The 23,731-nt window shown below is 42.9% G+C and overlaps 1 protein-coding gene across 1 annotated transcript in view; it reads right to left on the bottom strand.

Annotated features, from left to right (window-relative positions):
* The window catches only part of LOC124034958 (extracellular matrix organizing protein FRAS1-like), a 165,402-nt gene that overhangs the window by 8,336 nt on the left and 133,335 nt on the right, over positions 1-23,731 (bottom strand). Inside the window, exons 19-28 of the mRNA XM_046348349.1 lie at positions 23,256-23,402; positions 22,835-22,981; positions 18,274-18,414; positions 17,802-17,942; positions 16,278-16,418; positions 13,895-14,000; positions 13,633-13,797; positions 13,170-13,254; positions 6,323-6,424; positions 5,887-6,105 (exon numbers count right to left, since the gene is read on the bottom strand). Coding sequence (XP_046204305.1) covers positions 5,887-6,105; positions 6,323-6,424; positions 13,170-13,254; positions 13,633-13,797; positions 13,895-14,000; positions 16,278-16,418; positions 17,802-17,942; positions 18,274-18,414; positions 22,835-22,981; positions 23,256-23,402 — 1,394 coding nt within the window. The remainder of the gene's footprint in view (positions 1-5,886; positions 6,106-6,322; positions 6,425-13,169; positions 13,255-13,632; positions 13,798-13,894; positions 14,001-16,277; positions 16,419-17,801; positions 17,943-18,273; positions 18,415-22,834; positions 22,982-23,255; positions 23,403-23,731) is intronic.

Here is a 23,731-nt window from a genome sequence, read left to right as displayed (position 1 = left end):
TACATAGGAGATGAGTGAGTTACTGGTATGCATAGGAGGTGAGTTAGTTACTGGTATGCATAGGAGGTGAGTTAGTTAATGGTATACATAGGAGGTGAGTTAGTGGTATACATAGGAGGTGAGTTAGTGGTATACATAGGAGGTGAGTTAGTGGTATACATAGGAGGTGAGTTAGTTACTGGTATGCATAGGAGGTGAGTGAGTTACTGGTATACATAGGAGGTGAGTGAGTTACTGGTATGCATAGGAGGTGAGTGAGTTACTGGTATGCATAGGAGGTGAGTTAGTTACTGGTATGCATAGGAGGTGAGTTAGTTAATGGTATACATAGGAGGTGAGTTAGTGGTATACATAGGAGGTGAGTTAGTGGTATACATAGGAGGTGAGTTAGTGGTATACATAGGAGGTGAGTTAGTTACTGGTATGCATAGGAGATGAGTTAGTTACTGGTATGCATAGGAGGTGAGTTAGTGGTATACATAGGAGGTGAGTTAGTGGTATACATAGGAGGTGAGTTAGTTACTGGTATACATAGGAGGTGAGTGAGTTACTGGTATGCATAGGAGGTGAGTTAGTTACTGGTATGCATAGGAGGTGAGTTAGTTAATGGTATACATAGGAGGTGAGTTAGTGGTATACATAGGAGGTGAGTTAGTTACTGGTATGCATAGGAGGTGAGTTAGTTACTGGTATACATAGGAGGTGAGTGAGTTACTGGTATGCATAGGAGGTGAGTTAGTTACTGGTATGCATAGGAGGTGAGGTAGTTAATGGTATACATAGGAGGTGAGTTAGTGGTATACATAGGAGGTGAGTTAGTGGTATACATAGGAGGTGAGTTAGTGGTATACATAGGAGGTGAGTTAGTGGTATACATAGGAGGTGAGTTAGTTAATGGTATACATAGGAGGTGAGTTAGTGGTATACATAGGAGGTGAGTTAGTGGTATACATAGGAGGTGAGTTAGTTACTGGTATGCATAGGAGGTGAGTTAGTGGTATACATAAGAGGTGAGTTAGTTAGTGGTATACATAGGAGGTGAGTTAGTGGTATACATAGGAAGTGAGTTAGTGGTATACATAGGAGGTGAGTTAGTTACTGGTATGCATAGGAGGTGAGTTAGTGGTATACATAGGAGGTGAGTTAGTGGTATACATAGGAGGTGAGTTAGTGGTATACATAGGAGGTGAGTTAGTGGTATACATAGGAAGTGAGTTAGTGGTATACATAGGAGGTGAGTTAGTGGTATACATAGGAGGTGAGTTAGTGGTATACATAGGAGGTGAGTTAGTGGTATACATAGGAGGTGAGTTAGTGGTATACATAGGAGGTGAGTTAGTTACTGGTATGCATAGGAGGTGAGTTAGTTACTGGTATACATAGGAGGTGAGTTAGTGGTATACATAGGAGGTGAGTTAGTTAATGGTATACATAGGAGGTGAGTTAGTTAATGGTATGCATAGGAGGTGAGTTAGTTAATGGTATACATAGGAGGTGAGTTAGTTACTGGTATACATAGGAGGTGAGTTAGTTACTGGTATACATAGGAGGTGAGTTAGTTAATGGTATGCATAGGAGGTGAGTTAGTTACTGGTATACATAGGAGGTGAGTTAGTTACTGGTATACATAGGAGGTGAGTTAGTGGTATACATAGGAGGTGAGTTAGTTACTGGTATACATATGAGGTGAGTTAGTTAATGGTATACATAGGAGGTGAGTTAGTTAATGGTATGCATAGGAGGTGAGTTAGTTACTGGTATACATAGGAGGTGAGTTAGTTACTGGTATACATAGGAGGTGAGTTAGTGGTATACATAGGAGGTGAGTTAGTGGTATACATAGGTGGTGAGTTAGTGGTATACATAGGAAGTGAGTTAGTGGTATACATAGGAGGTGAGTTAGTGGTATACATAGGAGGTGAGTTAGTGGTATACATAGGAGGTGAGTTAGTGGTATACATAGGAGGTGAGTTAGTGGTATACATAGGAGGTGAGTTAGTGGTATACATAGGAAGTGAGTTAGTGGTATACATAGGAGGTGAGTTAGTGGTATACATAGGAGGTGAGTTAGTGGTATACATAGGAGGTGAGTTAGTGGTATACATAGGAGGTGAGTTAGTGGTATACATAGGAGGTGAGTTAGTTACTGGTATGCATAGGAGGTGAGTTAGTTACTGGTATACATAGGAGGTGAGTTAGTGGTATACATAGGAGGTGAGTTAGTTAATGGTATACATAGGAGGTGAGTTAGTTAATGGTATACATAGGAGGTGAGTTAGTTACTGGTATACATAGGAGGTGAGTTAGTTACTGGTATACATAGGAGGTGAGTTAGTTAATGGTATGCATAGGAGGTGAGTTAGTTACTGGTATACATAGGAGGTGAGTTACTTACTGGTATACATAGGAGGTGAGTTAGTGGTATACATAGGAGGTGAGTTAGTTACTGGTATACATATGAGGTGAGTTAGTTAATGGTATACATAGGAGGTGAGTTAGTTAATGGTATACATAGGAGGTGAGTTAGTTAATGGTATGCATAGGAGGTGAGTTAGTTAATGGTATACATAGGAGGTGAGTTAGTTACTGGTATACATATGAGGTGAGTTAGTTAATGGTATACATAGGAGGTGAGTTAGTTAATGGTATGCATAGGAGGTGAGTTAGTTACTGGTATACATAGGAGGTGAGTTAGTTACTGGTATACATAGGAGGTGAGTTAGTGGTATACATAGGAGGTGAGTTAGTGGTATACATAGGAGGTGAGTTAGTGGTATACATAGGAAGTGAGTTAGTGGTATACATAGGAGGTGAGTTAGTGGTATACATAGGAGGTGAGTTAGTGGTATACATAGGAGGTGAGTTAGTGGTATACATAGGAGGTGAGTTAGTGGTATACATAGGAGGTGAGTTAGTGGTATACATAGGAAGTGAGTTAGTGGTATACATAGGAGGTGAGTTAGTGGTATACATAGGAGGTGAGTTAGTGGTATACATAGGAGGTGAGTTAAGTGGTATACATAGGAGGTGAGTTAGTGGTATACATAGGAGGTGAGTTAGTTACTGGTATGCATAGGAGGTGAGTTAGTTACTGGTATACATAGGAGGTGAGTTAGTGGTATACATAGGAGGTGAGTTAGTTAATGGTATACATAGGAGGTGAGTTAGTTACTGGTATGCATAGGAGGTGAGTTAGTTAATGGTATACATAGGAGGTGAGTTAGTTACTGGTATACATAGGAGGTGAGTTAGTTACTGGTATACATAGGAGGTGAGTTAGTTAATGGTATGCATAGGAGGTGAGTTAGTTACTGGTATACATAGGAGGTGAGTTAGTTAATGGTATACATAGGAGGTGAGTTAGTTAATGGTATACATAGGAGGTGAGTTAGTTACTGGTATGCATAGGAGGTGAGTTAGTTAATGGTATACATAGGAGGTGAGTTAGTTAATGGTATGCATAGGAGGTGAGTTAGTTAATGGTATACATAGGAGGTGAGTTAGTTACTGGTATACATAGGAGGTGAGTTAGTGGTATACATAGGAGGTGAGTTAGTTACTGGTATACATAGGAGGTGAGTTAGTGGTATACATAGGAGGTGAGTTAGTTACTGGTATACATAGGAGGTGAGTTAGTTACTGGTATACATAGGAGGTGAGTTTGTTGTGTACATAGGAGGTGAGTTAGTTACGGGTATATATAGGAGGTGAGTTAGTTGTATACATAGGAGGTGAGTTAGTTGTATACATAGGAGGTGAGTTAGTTGTATACATAGGAGGTGAGTTTGTTGTGTACATAGGAGGTGAGTTAGTTACGGGTATATATAGGAGGTGAGTGAGTTACTTGGGGAAGATCATTTTCACATTAAAAATGCACCTTTAGAATAAAGCATTATATCATATATTATCACATTTTGTGGTCACTTTTGACAACAGTGTTTTTCCCTCTAATTGATTGCATTTTTATCTCAACAATCGAGCTTATAACCTACTGCTAGCCTACTGTTATAGCATACTGCTAGCCTACTGTTATAGCATACTGCTAGCCTACTGCTATAGCCTACTGCTAGCCTACTGTTATAGCCTACTGCTAGCCTACTGTTATAGCATACAGCTAGCCTACTGTTATAGCATACTGCTAGCCTACTGCTAGCCTACTGCTATAGCCTACTGCTAGCCTACTGTTATAGCATACTTTTAGCCTACTGTTATAGCCTACTGTTATAGCATACTGCTAGCCTACTGCTATAGCCTACTGCTAGCCTACTGCTAGCCTACTGCTATAGCATAATGGTATAGCATACTGCTAGCCTACTGCTATAGCCTACTGCTAGCCTACTGCTATAGCATACTGCTAGCCTACTGCTATAGCCTACTGCTAGCCTACTGCTATAGTCTACTGCTAGCCTACTGATATAGCCTACTGCTAGCCTACTGATATAGCCTACTGCTATAGCCTACTGCTATAGCCTACTGCTAGCCTACTGCTAGCCTACTGCTAGCCTACTGTTATAGCATACTGCTAGCCTACTGTTATAACATACTGCTAGCCTACTGCTATACCCTACTGCTATAGCCTACTGCTACACCCTACTGCTATACCCTACTGTTATAGCCTACTGCTATAGCATACTGCTAGCCTACTGTTATAGCATACTGCTAGCCTACTGCTATACCCTACTGATATAGCCTACTACTATAGCCTACTGCTAGCCTACTGCTATGCCATACTGCTAGCCTACTGCTATAGCCTACTGCTATACCCTACTGATATAGCCTACTACTATAGCCTACTGCTAGCCTACTGCTATGCCATACTGCTAGCCTACTGCTATAGCCTACTGCTATAGCCTACTGCTATAGCCTACTACTATAGCCTACTGCTAGCCTTCTGCTATAGCATATTGCTAGCCTACTGTTATAGCATACTGCTAGCCTACTGCTATACCCTACTGATATAGCCTACTGCTATAGCCTACTGCTATAGCCTACTGCTATAGCATACTGCTAGCCTACTGCTATAGCCTACTGATATAGCCTACTGCTATAGCCTATTGCTATAGCCTATTGCTATAGCCTATTGCTATAGTCTACTGCTAGCCTACTGCTATAGCCTACTGCTGCACTTATAATGTGAAGAAACAGCCCAATAGTTGATCGACATTTTAACCTAAACCTTCTCATCTGTTGTACCAGCTTCATTGATTTTAAAAGTGTTTTTGATGTGAGTTGTTGGGTTCATTTGGGATTTATCACATCCCACAACTGCCCCAGATTACGTATGGAATATTTAGAGATGGTTTGGGGACGCCTTACTGCCTAAGGACCTGGACAAGTCGCCTTAATAGAACGCAACCATGAACCAGGATTGGCTTAGTCAAAGTCCAGACCTAATCCTAATTGGGATGTTGTGGCAGGACGTGAAATGAGCAGATCAGGCTTGAAAACCCATAAATGTTGCTTGGGTCCAGCAGTTCTGCATGGAAGAGTTACTGGTATACAGTCTCTCCACAGCAACGTGAGAGACTGATCAACAACTACAGGAAGGCAACTACTTTTTCACACGGGGGCATTGGGTTTTACATAACTTTGTTTATGAAATAAAGTGTTTGCATTCACTCGCGTGAAACAGCATTTAACATGATATGATCTGACAGTCATGCAAAAAACATACAATCTCTCTCTCTCTCTCTCTCTCTCTCTCTCTCTCTCTCTCTCTCTCTCTCTCTCTCTCTCTCTCTCTCTCTCTTTCTTTCTTTCTTTCTTTCTTTCTCTCTCTCTCTCTCTCTCTCTCTCTCTCTCTCTCCCTCTCTCTCCCTCCCTCCCCCTCCCTCCCTCCCTCCCTCCCTCCCTCCCTCCCTCCCTCCCTCCCTCCCTCCCTCCTACCTTCTGAGTAATGCTGATCTGCATTAGAATGTTCTGGTAGCTGTTTCCATCGTTGACCTGTAGCAGCATCCTGTCCTGTTGCCCTGGCGACCCATCATGGACATACTGCACCTGTTCCCGTGACAACTCCTCCATCTTGAACTGGCTCAGCGCCAGGTCGCCATTGAGACGGGTCAGGCGGCCATGTTGGGGCGGGTCCAGAACCATGACCAGGACATCCTGCGAGGAAGAGGCACACACAAGGGGATGTTTAGACACACACACACACACACACACACACACACACACACACACACACACACACACACACACACACACACACACACACACACACACACACACACACACACACACACACACACACACACACACACACACACACACACACACACAGACACACAGACATGCATACACACACACAGACAGACACACATACCTGAGGGTTGTCTGGGTCGTCGATCTGAAGCACGGCCTTGGAGATGATCGCCGTCTCCCCTCCGTCCACCAGCACAGGATTGTTGGTAAGAATCTGTGGGGGCTGTGTGACAGGTGAGGGAAGCAGAGTTACAATTCACTGATTTAGGCCTTTTACAAAGCGTTGCTCATTGTTCTTTTAGATAACAAAGAAATTGTCCCTAAACACAGGAATGAAAACATTTCTGGACTTGATAGTTGAAATGGGAGAGGGGCTGCACAAAACATTTAACCAGAATTAGGTGGAGAAGAGGTGAACTCTGTGTTAAGGGATTTTTTTATCGATAATGACTAATTATGTATACATTTCAATCAGGACTGACTAATCAGAATACTATTATGTTACTGTGTAGATGTATGAATTTTCTTTTAACCCTAGTACTGAATTGACAGTGTTTCATTTTAATTGGGTATTAAATCAAATCAAATCAAATTGTATTTCTCACATACACATGGTTAGCAGATGTTAATGCGAGCGTAGCGAAATGCTTGTGCTTCTATTTCCGACAATGCAGTGATAACCAACAAGTAATCTAACTAACAATTTAAAAAACAAAAAACTGCATAGTTTCCTAGGAACGCGAAGCGAGGCGGCCATCTCTGTCGGCGCCGGATAACTCCTCTGAACATAGAGGAATATAATTCCTGTAGCACTCTGTCTCTGTCGTACTCAACTGTAAAACTGAATTAGATAAGGAACGGCAGAACATCACCAGCAACAGAACTGGCCCCGATTCTAAAACAAGGGCCAACATTTCGACACTATATTGGAGATGGTGAAACCGTAGGGATGGCAGAACCATCTCAGAGAGGCCCCTACCGTTACGAGAACACATTCTTCTGATCACTTTCTGTCTGACATTCAAAGAAGGCCATACTTGAAATGACAGCGATATGTGGGGTCATTTTTCCCATAGTTAGTACTTAGTTGATTGCACTGACTATTAAGTCCCACTGGATAAGTGTCTGCTAAATTACTCAAATTGTAAAAGTAAATATTTCCACAGTGGTGAAACATGGCCAATCCTCTGCCAGCTGTCAGCCTGGCTGTTGATATAACAGAACACAAGGTGAAGCTATTATCCCTACTTAAGAAAAGGCTACCTGAGCTGTTACACGATGGAAACAGTGTTGAAGTTGACGTACAACGGGTTTAAGTGGTGATCTCTCTCGCTCTCATTTAGCGAGCGAGTGTCAGAGCGGAAGACCGCCTACTCGGAGGGAAACGTTTCTCACTGTGCTGTATCTGTGTGTTATAGGTACAGTCAGGCACATCTCACAATAAGGCGCCAACTCCAACAGCAGTCACTCATTTAAATTGGCCTCTGCCAAACTGCCGAACATTTATCAGGAGTGAATTAATCCCATTTCCAGACTGATGGATAAACGTGGCCTTCGTTAGCCGATACGGAAAGACAGGGAGAAAACTCACGACGCATTGGCTTAATCGTGCAACCAATCATCTCCCACAGACAGATACTTTACTCAGTCAGGTCACTCCCACTGGGGCCAAATTTAAATTCATAATGTATCAGCCTTTAATGCGCTGTGTGTAATAGCCTGATACACAGCGGTGTAACTTACTTAAGTAAAAATACTTTAAAGTACTACTTAAGTAGTTTTTTGGGGTGTATCTGTACTTTACGTTATTATTTATATTTTGGACAACTTTTACATGGAAAGTTTTAAGTTCCTGGGCGTACACAACATACAGACAAACTGAAAGGGTGGTGAAGAAGGCGCAACAGCGCAACCTCAGGAGGCTGAAGAAATGTGGCTTGTCACCTAAAACCCTGACAAACTTTTACAGATGCACAATTGAGAGCATACTGTCGGGCCGTATCACCGCCTGGTACGGCAACTGCTCCGCCCTCAACCGCAAGGCTCTCCAGAGGGTAGTGAGGTCTACACAGCACATCACCGGGGGCAGACTACCTGCCCTCCATGACACCTACAGCACCCGATGTCACAGGAAGGCCAAATTGTTAGATTACTTGTTAGATATTACTGCACTGTCGGCTAACCATGTGTATGTGACCAATACAATTTTTGATTTGATTAGATTTTTTAATTAAGGAATTTTAAATGATTTATACTTTTACTTTTGATACATAAGTATACTTTAAACTGAATACTTTTAGACTTTTACTCAAGTAGTATTTTACTGTGTGACTTTCACTTTTACTTGAGTAACTTTCTATTAAGGTATCTATACTTTTACTCAAGTAGTATTTTACTGTGTGACTTCCACTTTTTCTTGAGTAACTTTCTATTAAGGTATCTATACTTTTACTCAAGTAGTATTTTACTGTGTGACTTCCACTTTTTCTTGAGTAACTTTCTATTAAGGTATCTATACTTTTACTCAAGTATGACTTTTTCCACCACTGATGTTATATGCAGTCTGTAATAGCCTGGTATATACTGTGTACTATAGCCTGGTATACACTGTGTACTATAGCCTGGTGTATACTGTGTACTATAGCCTGGTGTATACTGTGTACTATAGCCTGGTATACACTGTGTACTATAGCCTGGTATACACTGTGTACTATAGCCTGGTATACACTGTGTACTATAGCCTGGTGTATACTGTGTACTATAGCCTGGTGTATACTGTGTACTATAGCCTGGTGTATACTGTGTACTATAGCCTGGTATACACTGTGTACTATAGCCTGGTATACACTGTGTACTATAGCCTGGTATACACTGTGTACTATAGCCTGGTATACACTGTGTACTATAGCCTGGTGTATACTGTGTGCTATAGCCTGGTATACACTGTGTACTATAGCCTGGTATACACTGTGTACTATAGCCTGGTGTATACTGTGTACTATAGCCTGGTGTACACTGTGTACTATAGCCTGGTGTATACTGTGTACTATAGCCTGGTATACACTGTGTACTATAGCCTGGTATACTGTGTGCCTATAGCTGTGTACTATAGCCTGGTATATACTGTGTACTATAGCCTGGTATACACTGTGTACTATAGCCTGGTGTATACTGTGTACTATAGCCTGGTATACACTGTGTACTATAGCCTGGTGTATACTGTGTACTATAGCCTGGTATACACTGTGTACTATAGCCTGGTGTATACTGTGTACTATAGCCTGGTATACACTGTGTACTATAGCCTATAGCCTGTGTGTATAGCCTGTGTACTATAGCCTGGTATATACTGTGTACTATAGCCTGGTATATACTGTGTACTATAGCCTGGTATATACTGTGTACTATAGCCTGGTGTATACTGTGTACTATAGCCTGGTATACACTGTGTACTATAGCCTGGTGTATACTGGTACTATAGCCTGTGTATACTATATAGCCTGGTGTATACTGTGTACTATAGCCTGGTGTATACTGTGTACTATAGCCTGGTATACACTGTGTACTATAGCCTGGTGTATACTGTGTACTATAGCCTGGTATACACTGTGTACTATAGCCTGGTGTATACTGTGTACTATAGCCTGGTGTATACTGTGTACTATAGCCTGGTATACACTGTGTACTATAGCCTGGTGTATACTGTGTACTATAGCCTGGTGTATACAGTGTACTATAGCCTGGTGTATACTGTGTACTATAGCCTGGTGTATACTGTGTACTATAGCCTGGTATACACTGTGTACTATAGCCTGGTGTATACTGTGTACTATAGCCTGGTGTATACTGTGTACTATAGCCTGGTATATACTGTGTATACTATAGCCTGGTGTATACTGTGTACTATAGCCTGGTGTATACTATAGTGTACTATAGCCTGGTGTATACTGTGTACTATAGCCTGGTGTATACTGTGTACTATAGCCTGGTATACACTGTGTACTATAGCCTGGTGTATACTGTGTACTATAGCCTGGTGTATACTGTGTACTATAGCCTGGTGTATACTGTGTACTATAGCCTGGTGTATACTGTGTACTATAGCCTGGTGTATACTGTGTACTATAGCCTGGTGTATACTGTGTACTATAGCCTGGTGTATACTGTGTACTATAGCCTGGTGTATACTGTGTACTATAGCCTGGTGTATACTGTGTACTATAGCCTGGTGTATACTGTGTACTATAGCCTGGTGTATACTGTGTACTATAGCCTGGTGTATACTGTGCACTATAGCCTGGTATATACTGTGTACTATAGCCTGGTGTATACTGTGTACTATAGCCTGGTGTATACTGTGTACTATAGCCTGGTGTATACTGTGTACTATAGCCTGGTGTATACTGTGTACTATAGCCTGGTATACACTGTGTACTATAGCCTGGTGTATACTGTGTACTATAGCCTGGTGTATACTGTGTACTATAGCCTGGTGTATACTGTGTACTATAGCCTGGTGTATACTGTGTACTATAGCCTGGTGTATACTGTGTACTATAGCCTGGTGTATACAGTGTACTATAGCCTGGTGTATACTGTGCACTATAGCCTGGTGTATACTGTGTGCTATAGCCTGGTATATACTGTGTGCTATAGCCTGGTATATACTGTGTACTATAGCCTGGTATATACTGTGTACTATAGCCTGGTGTATACTGTGTACTATAGCCTGGTATATACTGTGTACTATAGCCTGGTATATACTGTGTGCTATAGCCTGGTATATACTGTGTACTATAGCCTGGTATATACTGTGTACTATAGCCTGGTATATACTGTGTACTATAGCCTGGTATATACTGTGTACTATAGCCTGGTATATACTGTGTACTATAGCCTATAGCCTGGTATATACACTGTGTACTATAGCCTGGTGTATACTGTGTACTATAGCCTGGTATATACTGTGTACTATAGCCTGGTATATACTGTGTGCTATAGCCTGGTATATACTGTGTACTATAGCCTGGTATATACTGTGTGCTATAGCCTGGTATATACTGTGTACTATAGCCTGGTGTATACTGTGTACTATAGCCTGGTATATACTGTGTGCTATAGCCTGGTATATACTGTGTACTATAGCCTGGTATATACTGTGTACTATAGCCTGGTGTATACTGTGTACTATAGCCTGGTGTATACTGTGTGCTATAGCCTGGTATATACTGTGTACTATAGCCTGGTGTATACTGTGTACTATAGCCTGGTGTATACTGTGCACTATAGCCTGGTATATACTGTGTACTATAGCCTGGTGTATACTGTGTACTATAGCCTGGTGTATACTGTGTACTATAGCCTGGTGTATACTGTGCACTATAGCCTGGTATATACTGTGTACTATAGCCTGGTGTATACTGTGTACTATAGCCTGGTATATACTGTGTGCTATAGCCTGGTATATACTGTGTACTATAGCCTGGTGTATACTGTGTACTATAGCCTGGTATATACTGTGTACTATAGCCTGGTGTATACTATGTGCTATAGCCTGGTATATACTGTGTACTATAGCCTGGTGTATACTGTGTGCTATAGCCTGGTGTATACTGTGTACTATAGCCTGGGGATGAGGTAAGGAGGGAATACATCACAAAGGAAGTTTGATTTATTGGTCTCCCCTTCAGTGGTGTAACTGTACAGCTCTACGCCCTGCAAAATTAGGCACACCATTGCCCCTTCAGACCAGAGTGGTGTAATACCATGTTAAATCATGTTTACCGTTGCCCCTTCAGACCAGTGTGGTGTAATGCCATGTTAAATCATGTTTACCGTTGCCCCTTCAGACCAGAGTGGTGTAATGCCATGTTAAATCATGTTTACCGTTGCCCCTTCAGACCAGAGTGGTGTAATGCCATGTTAAATCATGTTTACCGTTGCCCCTTCAGACCAGAGTGGTGTAATGCCATGTTAAATCATGTTTACCGTTGCCCCTTCAGACCAGAGTGGTGTAATGCCATGTTAAATCATGTTTACCGTTGCCCCTTCAGAGTGGTGTAATGCCATGTTAAATCATGTTTACCGTTGCCCCTTCAGACCAGTGTGGTGTAATGCCATGTTAAATCATGTTTACCGTTGCCCCTTCAGACCAGAGTGGTGTAATGCCATGTTAAATCATGTTTACCGTTGCCCCTTCAGACCAGTGTGGTGTAATGCCATGTTAAATCATGTTTACCGTTGCCCCTTCAGACCAGAGTGGTGTAATGCCATGTTAAATCATGTTTACCGTTGCCCGTCAGACCAGAGTGGTGTAATGCCATGTTAAATCATGTTTACCGTTGCCCCTTCAGACCAGAGTGGTGTAATGCCATGTTAAATCATGTTTACCGTTGCCCCTTCAGACCAGAGTGGTGTAATGCCATGTTAAATCATGTTTACCGTTGCCCCTTCAGAGTGGTGTAATACCATGTTAAATCATGTATACGGTTACCTTGGGATGCAGCCCCAGAGAGCTCTGGTCTTTGCAATTCACTATAGGCTGTCATTGCAAGTAAGAATCTGTTCTTTACTGACTTGCCTAGTTAAATAAAGATTAAATAAATAAATATGTGTTATTTTTCAATGTATACACACACACCTTGTTGTGGCTGGAGAGTCATGCCTAGCTGCAGAGCTAGGGGTGAAACAGCATCATTGGACATGGCTGGTTGCATACTGACTATGGGTGCCTACTACTGCATGCCACAACATGCTAGCGTGCTAAGCGCTAAGCTACAATCCAACAATCATTTAGAAATCCCCTCTGAAACATGCGAGGAGGGCTAGGCTAACCTTCCTCTGTGTTTATGAATGAGGCAGGGTAGGGTTGCTCTGGTTATGAACGAGGCAGGGCAAGGTTCATATTTGGGCAACCAAGGCACTTATTGTAGGTGTCAATACAATTGTTTGTGTGTTGTATATTGTACCTGCATCGACACTGCCTGGACCTGAATGGTCTCTGGTTGGGAAAAGAGCTGGGGGTCAGCTACACGCAGGGTGAACTGTCCACTCCTGGAACAATGCAACGACACAATACATACACACATTAGAGACAGAAAGAGACAGAGAGAGAGAGACAAAGAGAGAGAGAGAGAGAAAGAGAGAGAGAGAGAGAGAGAGAGAGAGAGAGAGAGAGAGAGAGAGAGAGAGAGAGAGAGAGAGAGAGAGAGAGAGGGAAACAGAGAGAGAGAGAGACAGAGAGAGACAGATAAATGGAGAGGGAACAGAGACAGAGAGAGAGACACAGAGAGAGAGAGAGAGAGAGAGAGAGAGAGAGAGAGAGAGAGAGAGAGAGAGAGAGAGAGAGAGAGAGAGAGAGAGAGAGAGAGGAAAAAGAAAGGAAGAAACATATATTGAGATGGAGAGACATTTCTTTCTCAGTATACTCACTTGGCCTGGTCCTTGTCGTGAGTGAAGCGGACCTGTCTGCTCTGTAGCTGTGCCCAGGAGAAGGTATCGTCACGGGACATCTCTATCTCCCTGCCCCCCTCTAGGACAACCATACGGCCTGTAGCAGGGGGCTGCAGCAGCTGGAAGACCAAGCTCTCTGGAGGGCTGGCAGGTCAACATTACATCAAAATAATTTGATAAATATCACAGATCATACTTTTAGCAGAGAGAAGGGTGGGATAAATTTAGTTCAGTCTCCTACCTGTCTTGATCCTGGGCAGAGAGTATGGTTGAGTCCAGGGGTTTAGTCCCTCCAATTGGTACCAGCAGAGAGCTACTGATATGCAGGGTTGGGGGCTGGCTGTTAGCTGGATGGAGGGAGGAAATGAATAAGGAGAGGGAAGAGGTAGGGAGGGGGAGGGAGGGAGGGAGGGGGAAAGAGCAAGAAAGAGAGGGATGGTAGAAGAGGGAGGAAGAAAAGGAGGGAGGGAGATAAGAGTCCCGAGTGTCCTACGATAAGTTTACAATGAATGAAGAAATGTTCTGTCACATTATTGGCGTCCCCCAGGGCTCTGTACTAGGTCCTGTTTAATGTATCACTACTCATGTTCCCCAGGGCTCTGTACTAGGTCCTCTTTAATGTATCACTACTCATGTTCCCCAGGGCTCTGTACTAGGTCCTCTTTAATGTCTCACTATTGGTGTTCCCCAGGGCTCTGTACTAGGTCCCCTTAAATGTCTCACTACTGGTGTCCTCCAGGGCTCTGTACTAGGTCCCCTTAAATGTCTCACTACTGGTGTCCTCCAGGGCTCTGTATTAGGTCCTCTTTAATGTCCCACTACTGGTGTCCCCCAGGGCTCTGTACTAGGTCCTCTTTAATTTCTCACTATTGGTGTCCCCAGGGTTCTGTACTAGGTCCTCTTTAATGTCCCGCTACTGGTGTCCCCCAGGGCTCTGTACTAGGTCTGTTGGGTGAGGTTTATGACCTCCCCATAAATACATTTTCCCCTTTTCTCTCCACTCAGAATGGACTCTTGGAAAGCCCTTTGCTAACATAGAGAGAGTATGGTAACATCAAAAGGTTGGGGAATGGAACAATATGTCTCTTTCTCAACCAGTTGAAAGTGTCCGTTGGTACTTAAAGAATATTCTGTCAGATCAGTTGTCGTCTGGGACATTATATCTGATGACAGGACAACATCAATTGTATCTTGGAAAGTCTACACATTCTATTCACATGGAATTGCTGTGCAATTTAAATGTTTAAATATGAAACTATTTGTGAAAAGATTAAATGTAATTTTAGCTTCTAAATGAGAGAATTGTTTTCATGAGTAAACTTATGCTCACTCAGTGGTCACGCCCAAGTGAACAGACTTTTTTTGAGAACTATGAAACACGCCCTTCTCTCCCCCAGTACAAAAGCCCGTTGACGGAAGTAAACTTTAGTTCCTGATGACGTGAGAACTGGAGTCAATACATTTAAAAGGGCTCATTTCAATGTAGAGGTGGTGATCACCACGCTGGAATGGTGAAGTTTGACTAGACGAACCAGAATACAGCATGAGTTGATTATGGCAACTTGTTATGAACTATGAATGATTATTCACTAAAGAAGTTATACATCCTAGACATCGAGTTATCAGCTGCAGCTGTAAACGTACGTGGCCTAGAAAAGGACAGACAATCTCTGAAGAACGACAGCGTACTTCAACGTATCCGCTCTACAACACTTTGACCAGAAAGATTCTTCAAAGGACAATGGCGATTTCTGCTAGGTAAACCAGTCTTCCATCTTCGACCCATCTTTCGAAGTGCAGCGCAGAGTAAATATATATATTTTTTCTTTTCTGAATGGCCGGTTATTAGAATGCATAAGATTCTGTATTTACGGTAGCATAGCTTCTCAAGGTCTGATAGAGATTCAGTCCCTTTGTCCCTCAGTCTTCCGGCTCTTTCATTCAAACCCAACCCCCTTCCTTTGTGTAACCAGCCGTCATACCGGGTTAACCCACTAGGGGCTTTTTATGACATGATTAGTAATCGATGTGTGATCTATCCTATGTATATATACATATATATATATGTATTTTTTGTGTGATTATTTAGGTCTTCAGTAGATACATAATTAAGCCAATTTGTGTATTGATGATTCAATTTATAAGCTAGGGTTTGTGCAGATAACCAAGAATTTACGATAATCCGAATGAGACCAATCGAGGTGACAATTAATAATTGAGTGTTGTTGATATAAAAGATCTTCAGATTTTAAGACAGTGGATTCGGGAGATAACCACTCTATATAAATGAATGCTTCCGTGGTGCCCTGGTTTAATTGTTGCATGGTTTAATTCAATCACGTAATCAATTCAATGTTAGGAGATCGATTTGATAAAATAGCATGTCATAAAATTTAATCAGTCAGAGACACAACACTGGTATCCCCCAGGGCTTGGTACTAGGTCCTCTCCGGTTCTGTCTACTGGTGTCCGCCAGGGCATGGTACTAGGTCCTCTCCTGTTCTGTCTACTGGTATCCCCCAGGGCTTGGTACTAGTTACTCTCCTGTTCTGTCTACTGGTGTCCCCTAGGGCATGGCACTAGGTCCTCTCCTGTTTTCTCTACATGTATACACCAGAGCTTACCATGGCAAGTCCTGCTCTTCTTGTCACTATAGAAACCGTTTCCACAGTCTGGAGTACAGTATCCATCTCTTAGGTAAGTGTTCAGTCTGCACACGGTGCAGCGACCCATCCCCTCACACTCCACACAGTCAGCTGAGCATGCTGGTTAACAGGAAGAGAAAAAACAACACAATAAGTGTGACTTAACCAGAAGCTCAGTTATGATGATTGACAGCCTCAATAGGGTCTGTATGTAAACTGGGCTGAAACTAGAAAAAACAAAACAACACTTTCAACAACAAAAAACGACTGAAAACCCCTGTTTGTTCTAAACGAAGAGTATTATGTGTATCTTTCTACGTTTACATCATTATGACATCACGTTTTATGTATGTCTCTGCATATGTTTGAATAAACCTAAACAGAGCTGCATAGAGTGAATGATTACACGGTTAAAATATGATGGAGTAATTGTAAACTCTTAATTGAAGAAAATGTTACTCTGCCACAGAGTAACATTTGGTCCCAGTCTACAAAGAGTAAAACTCACTCTGCCGCAGAGTAACATTTGGTCCCAGTCTACAAAGAGTAAAACTCACTCTGCCGCAGAGTAACATTTGGTCCCAGTCTACAAAGAGTAAAACTCACTCTGCCGCAGAGTAACATTTGGTCCCAGTCTACAAAGAGTAAAACTCACTCTGCCACAGAGTAACATTTGGTCCCAGTCTACAAAGAGTAAAACTCACTCTGCCACAGAGTAACATTTGGTCCCAGTCTAAAAAGAGTAAAACTCACTCTGGCAACAGAGTTATTTTTTACAGAGTGGTATTTATACTCAATTTAGTGTTGATATTTAACTCTGAGTCACTGCGTTTCATTCTGTACGGTATTCATTGAAAATAACTATGTTATTTTATTTTTTTAACTCTCCGCAGTGTCGTTCAATATTCTTGAGTTAATTATTTTGAGTATTGTTTACCCTCACAACATAATCGCAAGAGTTAATTCAACTCTTGCGGAGTCAAACTCAACACTATTTGGGGGTTTATATGGTCCCATTTAAAGTTGCATGCAATATGACATCCAATCTCTATTGGTTTATCTATTCATTTATGAGGAAGGATTGTTCAGCAAGTTCACATCACCCACAACATACAATCAGAACGCATGTCAGAGCAGGGAGGAGGGAACTATTGTTATGCAAACAGGAACAGCCTTCTCCTCGGTAACGGTTGCAATACATCCAACCATTTACAGATTAGGTTAGTTGAGGGAAAATGGATATTCTATATCATTGTGTAGTAGTACATTTAAAAAATAGCCCATGTACATGATTAAACACAGATACTGAAACAAACAATAACAAAAAATATGCCCGCAACAGTGGACAATTAATGTCCCTCCCACATATGTGGATACAAGGATTTAACTTCCTGTCTCTGGCTACTCTTAATAGAGTTCAAGTGACTCAGTCCCAATCCAGTTATAAACACTATGTTTTTACTCTGTGATTTCAACTCTCTTTGATTTACTGTGTAGTCTTACGTGTACATAGCTTCAGAGAGGAGTCCAAGAAGAATGTCCTCCCACACTCCAACACACAGTGGCCCTGCAGGGTGGAATAAGGAGTCTGGCATCGCCCACACTGGCCTGGCCCGTGGCACACTTCACAGTGTTCATCACAACCTGGCGCACAGATAGAAAGAGAGAGAGAGAGAGACCGAGAGAGAGAGGGGACATGGACATTGACAGAGAGAGTGAGGGGATAGAGACATTGATAGAGAGAGAAAAGGGACAGAGAAATTGACAGAGAGAGAGCGAGAGAGAGAGATAGAGAGAAAGAGGGGACATTGACAGAATGAGAGAGGGGACATTGACAGAATAAGAGAGGGGGCATTGACAGAATAAGAGAGGGGACAATGAGAGAACATAACACAGGTTAGAAGGTAAAACTGACTTAAAACAGACAACACTGAAAGATGTAATTGTTAAACAATCATTCTATTCAGGCACTTACTGAGGCATCTCTCCCCATTCTGGTAGGACCCTGGGGAGCAGCCCTGGGTGCAGAGTCCATCCTGAAGAACGTGTCCTTCCATGCACTGTAGACAATCTGTACGCAGAGGACCCTCGCACTCATTACAGCTCCAATCACACTCTGGAGGAGAGAGTGAGGGAGGGAGGGAGGGGTTAGGAAAGAAGAGAAAGGAGAGAAGAGTAGGGGGAGAGAAAGAGAGACATCGACAGAAACAGATAAACAGAAAGAGAGTGTCAGAATGAGCAAGAGAGAGACCGACTCAGTGAGCACAGCCTTGCTATTGAGAGAAGAGAGAGACCGACTCAGTGAGCACAGCCTTGCTATTGAGAGAAGAGAGAGACCGACTCAGTGAGCACAGCCTTGCTATTGAGAGAAGAGAGAGACCGACTCAGTGAGCACAGCCTTGCTATTGAGAGAAGAGAGAGACCGACTCAGTGAGCACAGCCTTGCTATTGAGAGAAGAGAGAGAAGGCCACCGTAGGCAGACCTGGCTCTCAAGAGAAAACAGGCTATGTGCACACTGCCCACAATTTGAAAACAAATCCAATCTTGATAAACTCCCATATCTATTAAATGAAATACCACAGTGTGTCACTTCAGCAGAAAGATGTGTGAGCTGTTGCCACAAGAAAAGGGCAACCAGTGGAGCAGAAACACCATTGTAAAAACAACCTATTGTATATTTATTGGTTGAACTATTTGCACATTGTTACAGCACTGTATACACCCAATAACATTACATTTGAAATGTCTATATTCTTTAAAAACATACTTTCTGATTGTTTATTTTCCTTGCTTATTTCCCTTTTTGTTTATTATCTATTTAACTTGCTTTGGCAATGTAAACATGTGTTCCCATGCCAATAAAGCCCTTTGAATTGAATTGAGAGAGACAGACTAAAAGAGGAAGTGAAAACAGACTCCTGAGAAACATTCTTATTAAACTCCTGATGACTAAATACTGATGACTAAGTTCTAATGACTAAGTCCTGATGACTAAGTCCTGATGACTAAGTTCTGATGACTAAGTCCTGATGACTAAATCCTGATGACTAAGTCCTGATGACTAAGTCCTGATGACTAAATCCTGATGACTAAGTCCTGATGACAAAGTCCTAATGATTAAGATCTGATGACTAAGTCCTAATAACTAATCCCATCACAACACCATCACCTATTGAAGCCTGACAGTTCTGACAGCTGACACACTGTAACTCAGGAGTCTTCAACAAAAACAACACCTCTTCTCTCTCTCTGTGTCTCCTTTTCTCTCTCTCTCTTTTTCTCTCTTTTTCTCTTTTTTCTCTCTCTCTCTCTCTCTCTCTCTTTCTCTCTGTCTCCTCTTCTCTCTCTGTGTCTCCTTTTCTCTCCCTCTCTCTCTCTCTCTCTCTCTCTCTCTCTCTCTCTCTCTCTCTCTCTCTCTCTCTCTCTCTCTCTCTCTCTCTCTCTCTCTCTCTCTGTCTAATTTTCTCTCTCTCTCTCTCTCTCTCTCTCTGTCTCTTCTGTCTCTCTCGGCTAATTTCTCATTCTGTGTCCTCACAGAGAGACACCTCCCTCATCATCCTATTACATCCCAGACTGACAGGGCAACATCAATAACAAAAATAACAATAACAACGACAACACAGTCTGACGCTGCACCGTCTCTCTACCTTGCCAGGTTTACCCAGGGTTCAGGGGATCTTCCAGGTAGCAAGGTTGTGTGTGTGTGTGTAACTTGCTCAGGGGATAAACAGTGTTGATTGTATTGACTGACTGGCTGCTGTGTTGAAACACCTGCTGAGATACTATCCAGCCACCGATCACACACACACGCACGCACGCACACACACGCACGCACACACACACGCGCACACTCACACACGCATGCGCACACACACATGCACGCAAACGCACAAACACACCCTTAAGCACATATGCAAACACAAAACACACACACCTCTTCACGGCTCCCTGAATGGTAGGAAATGAACTCCCTCCCTCTCTGTAGTACTTATCTAATTCTGTCAGCAGAGTGGGAAGTGCTTTTATACCTGAGGGGCGGAGCTGATTTTGCTTGACAAAAACCTGATTACGTTATTTCACCACAGATAAAGGAGCCGCTGAGGCCCGCTAGCAAACAGCAGTCATATCCTCCTAAAACACTGTTGTTGTTGTTGCTGTTGCTGCTGATGCTGTTGTTGTTTATGTTGTTGCTGTTTTTGTTGTTTATGTTGTTGTTTATGTGGGTGCTGTTGTTGTCTATGTTTTTGTTATTGTTGTTTATGCTGTTGTTGTTGTTGCTGTTGTTGTTGTTTATGTTGTTGCTGTTGTTGTTGTTTATGTTGGTGTTGTTGTTTATGTTGTTTTTGCTGCTGCTGCTGCTGCTGTTGTTGTTGTTTAAGTTGGTTTTGTTGTTATTGTTGTTGTTGTTGTTGCTGTTGTTGTTTATGTTGTTGTTGTTGTTTATGTTGGTGTTGTTGTTGCTGTTGTTGTTGGTGCTGTTGTTGTTTAAGTTGGTTTTGTTGTTGCTGCTGTTGTTGTTTATGTTGGTGTTATTGTTTATGTTGTTGTTGCTGTTGTTGTTGTTTATGTTGTTGTTGTTGTTTATGTTGGTGTTGTTGGTGCTGTTGTTGTCTGAATTTAGGTGAGGATTTCTCCTTTGTGCCACTAACCCAGATATACTGTAGTCTATCTTGAGCTTTTTAATACCTTGATGATTAGAAATATGTATGTGAAGCATAATCCTTCTACCTCTGATGTTCAGTAGGTCTACTTTACCTCTAGGGCTCTGTACTAGGTCCCCTTAAATGTTACTGTCAGGTCTAAATGTTACTTTACCTCTAGGGCTCTGTACTAGGTCCCCTTAAATGGATGGTGGTGTTGAGGTAGTACTGATGGGCACAGCTGTCGTACTGTTCTGTCTCTATGGGCTGGGGTTAAGGTTAGGGTTACTGTCAGGTCTACTGTACCTCTACCTCTGAGGTAGTACTGATGGGCACAGCTGTCGTACTGTTCTGTCTCTATGGGCTGGGGTTAAGGTTAGGGTTACTGTCAGGTCTAATGTACCTCTACCTCTGAGGTAGTACTGATGGGCACAGCTGTCGTACTGTTCTGTCTCTATGGGCTGGGGTTAAGGTTAGGGTTACTGTCAGGTCTACTTTACCTCTACCTCTGAGGTAGTACTGATGGGCACAGCTGTCGTACTGTTCTGTCTCTATGGGCTGGGGTTAAGGTTAGGATTACTGTCAGGTCTACTGTACCTCTACCTCTGAGGTAGTACTGATGGGCACAGCTGTCGTACTGTTCTGTCTCTATGGGCTGGGGTTAAGGTTAGGGTTACTGTCAACAGTCTATGGGCTTTACCTCTACCTCTGAGGTAGTACTGATGGGCACAGCTGTCGTACTGTTCTGTCTCTATGGGCTGGGATTAAGGTTAGGATTACTGTCAGGTCTACTTTACCTCTACCTCTGAGGTAGTACTGATGGGCACAGCTGTCGTACTGTTCTGTCTCTATGGGCTGGGGTTAAGGTTAGGATTACTGTCAGGTCTAATGTACCTCTACCTCTGAGGTAGTACTGATGGGCACAGCTGTCGTACTGTTCTGTCTCTATGGGCTGGGGTTAAGGTTAGGATTACTGTCAGGTCTAATGTACCTCTACCTCTGAGGTAGTACTGATGGGCACAGCTGTCGTACTGTTCTGTCTCTATGGGCTGGGGTTAAGGTTAGGGTTACTGTCAGGTCTACTGTACCTCTACCTCTGAGGTAGTACTGATGGGCACAGCTGTCGTACTGTTCTGTCTCTATGGGCTGGGGTTAAGGTTAGGGTTACTGTCAGGTCTACTGTACCTCTACCTCTGAGGTAGTACTGATGGGCACAGCTGTCGTACTGTTCTGTCTCTATGGGCTGGGGTTAAGGTTAGGGTTACTGTCAGGTCTACTTTACCTCTACCTCTGAGGTTAGTACTGATGGGCACAGCTGTCGTACTGTTCTGTCTCTATGGGCTGGGGTTAAGGTTAGGGTTACTGTCAGGTCTACTGTACCTCTACCTCTGAGGTAGTACTGATGGGCACAGCTGTCGTACTGTTCTGTCTCTATGGGCTGGGGTTAAGGTTAGGGTTACTGTCAGGTCTACTGTACCTCTACCTCTGAGGTAGTACTGATGGGCACAGCTGTCGTACTGTTCTGTCTCTATGGGCTGGGGTTAAGGTTAGGGTTACTGTCAGGTCTAATGTACCTCTACCTCTGAGGTAGTACTGATGGGCACAGCTGTCGTACTGTTCTGTCTCTATGGGCTGGGGTTAAGGTTAGGGTTACTGTCAGGTCTACTGTACCTCTGTAAGTGCGGATGGTGGTGTTGAGGTAGTACTGATGGGCACAGCTGTCATACTGTTCTGTCTCTATGGGCTGGGGTTAAGGTTAGGGTTACTGTCAGGTCTACTGTACCTCTGCAAGTGCGGATGGTGGTGTTGAGGTAGTACTGATGGGCACAGCTGTCGTACTGTTCTGTCTCTATGGGCTGGGGTTAAGGTTAGGGTTACTGTCAGGTCTACTGTACCTCTACAAGTGCGGATGGTGGTGTTGAGGTAGTACTGATGGGCACAGCTGTCGTACTGACACTCCCCGAACATCAGAACCTTGCCTGGGTCACGGCACGACGTACACACTCCTCCCGTCTCACAGGATAGACACTGGCTGCCACACGCTGAAAAACACCGTTCATCATGATGTTAAAGATGGAGATGAAGAGACAGGGGCCATATGGAAAAACCCCAGCAGGACACAGTGGAAATAAACAATGTTAGCCTGGTAAATGTAGTCTACAGGTCTGTAAAACCTGTTAAAGATGGAGATGAAGAGACAGGGTCCATATGGAAAAACCCCAGCAGGACACAGTGGAAGTAAACAATGTTAGCCTGGTAAATGTAGTCTACAGGTCTGTAAAACCTGGGTGGAGGCAGAAAACATTTTTTTTTTACCTCTGCAGCGTCTGTCTCCTTCGGCATAGTAACCCAGTGGGCAGGTGGGGGCACACAGCCCTGAGGCCAACAGAAAGTTGGGGGCGGGACAGGAAGTACAAGACAGAGGCCCCTCCCCACTGCAGCCCTCACAGGAAGCATGGCATCCTGGGAGAAATAAACAGCAAGGACTGGAATGAAATGTAATGATCCAATGTATTGGCAGGAATAAAACCATGCAGGAAAACAAGAAGATGGGATGTAAGTGAAGCATGTTTATTGTTGACGTTTCAGCTCTTTCTCAAGACAGGTCTCTATAAACCGTGTAGACAAATGTGTATCATTTTGGGATTTCTGAGAGTTTTACAGAACAATGAAATGCATAAACAGTATACACAGTTACATCCTTCCAATGTATGGAAGGTTAAATAGAACCTAAGTCCAGCCTTTTCTAGGTTAAATAAAACCTAAGTCCAGTCGTTTCTAGGTTAAATAAA

The sequence above is a fragment of the Oncorhynchus gorbuscha genome, linkage group LG05 (genome assembly GCF_021184085.1).
Source record: "Oncorhynchus gorbuscha isolate QuinsamMale2020 ecotype Even-year linkage group LG05, OgorEven_v1.0, whole genome shotgun sequence".
NCBI lineage: Eukaryota > Metazoa > Chordata > Actinopteri > Salmoniformes > Salmonidae > Oncorhynchus > Oncorhynchus gorbuscha.
The sequence above is the reverse complement of the archived record's forward strand: the minus strand, read 5'-3'. Positions and strand labels throughout refer to the sequence as shown.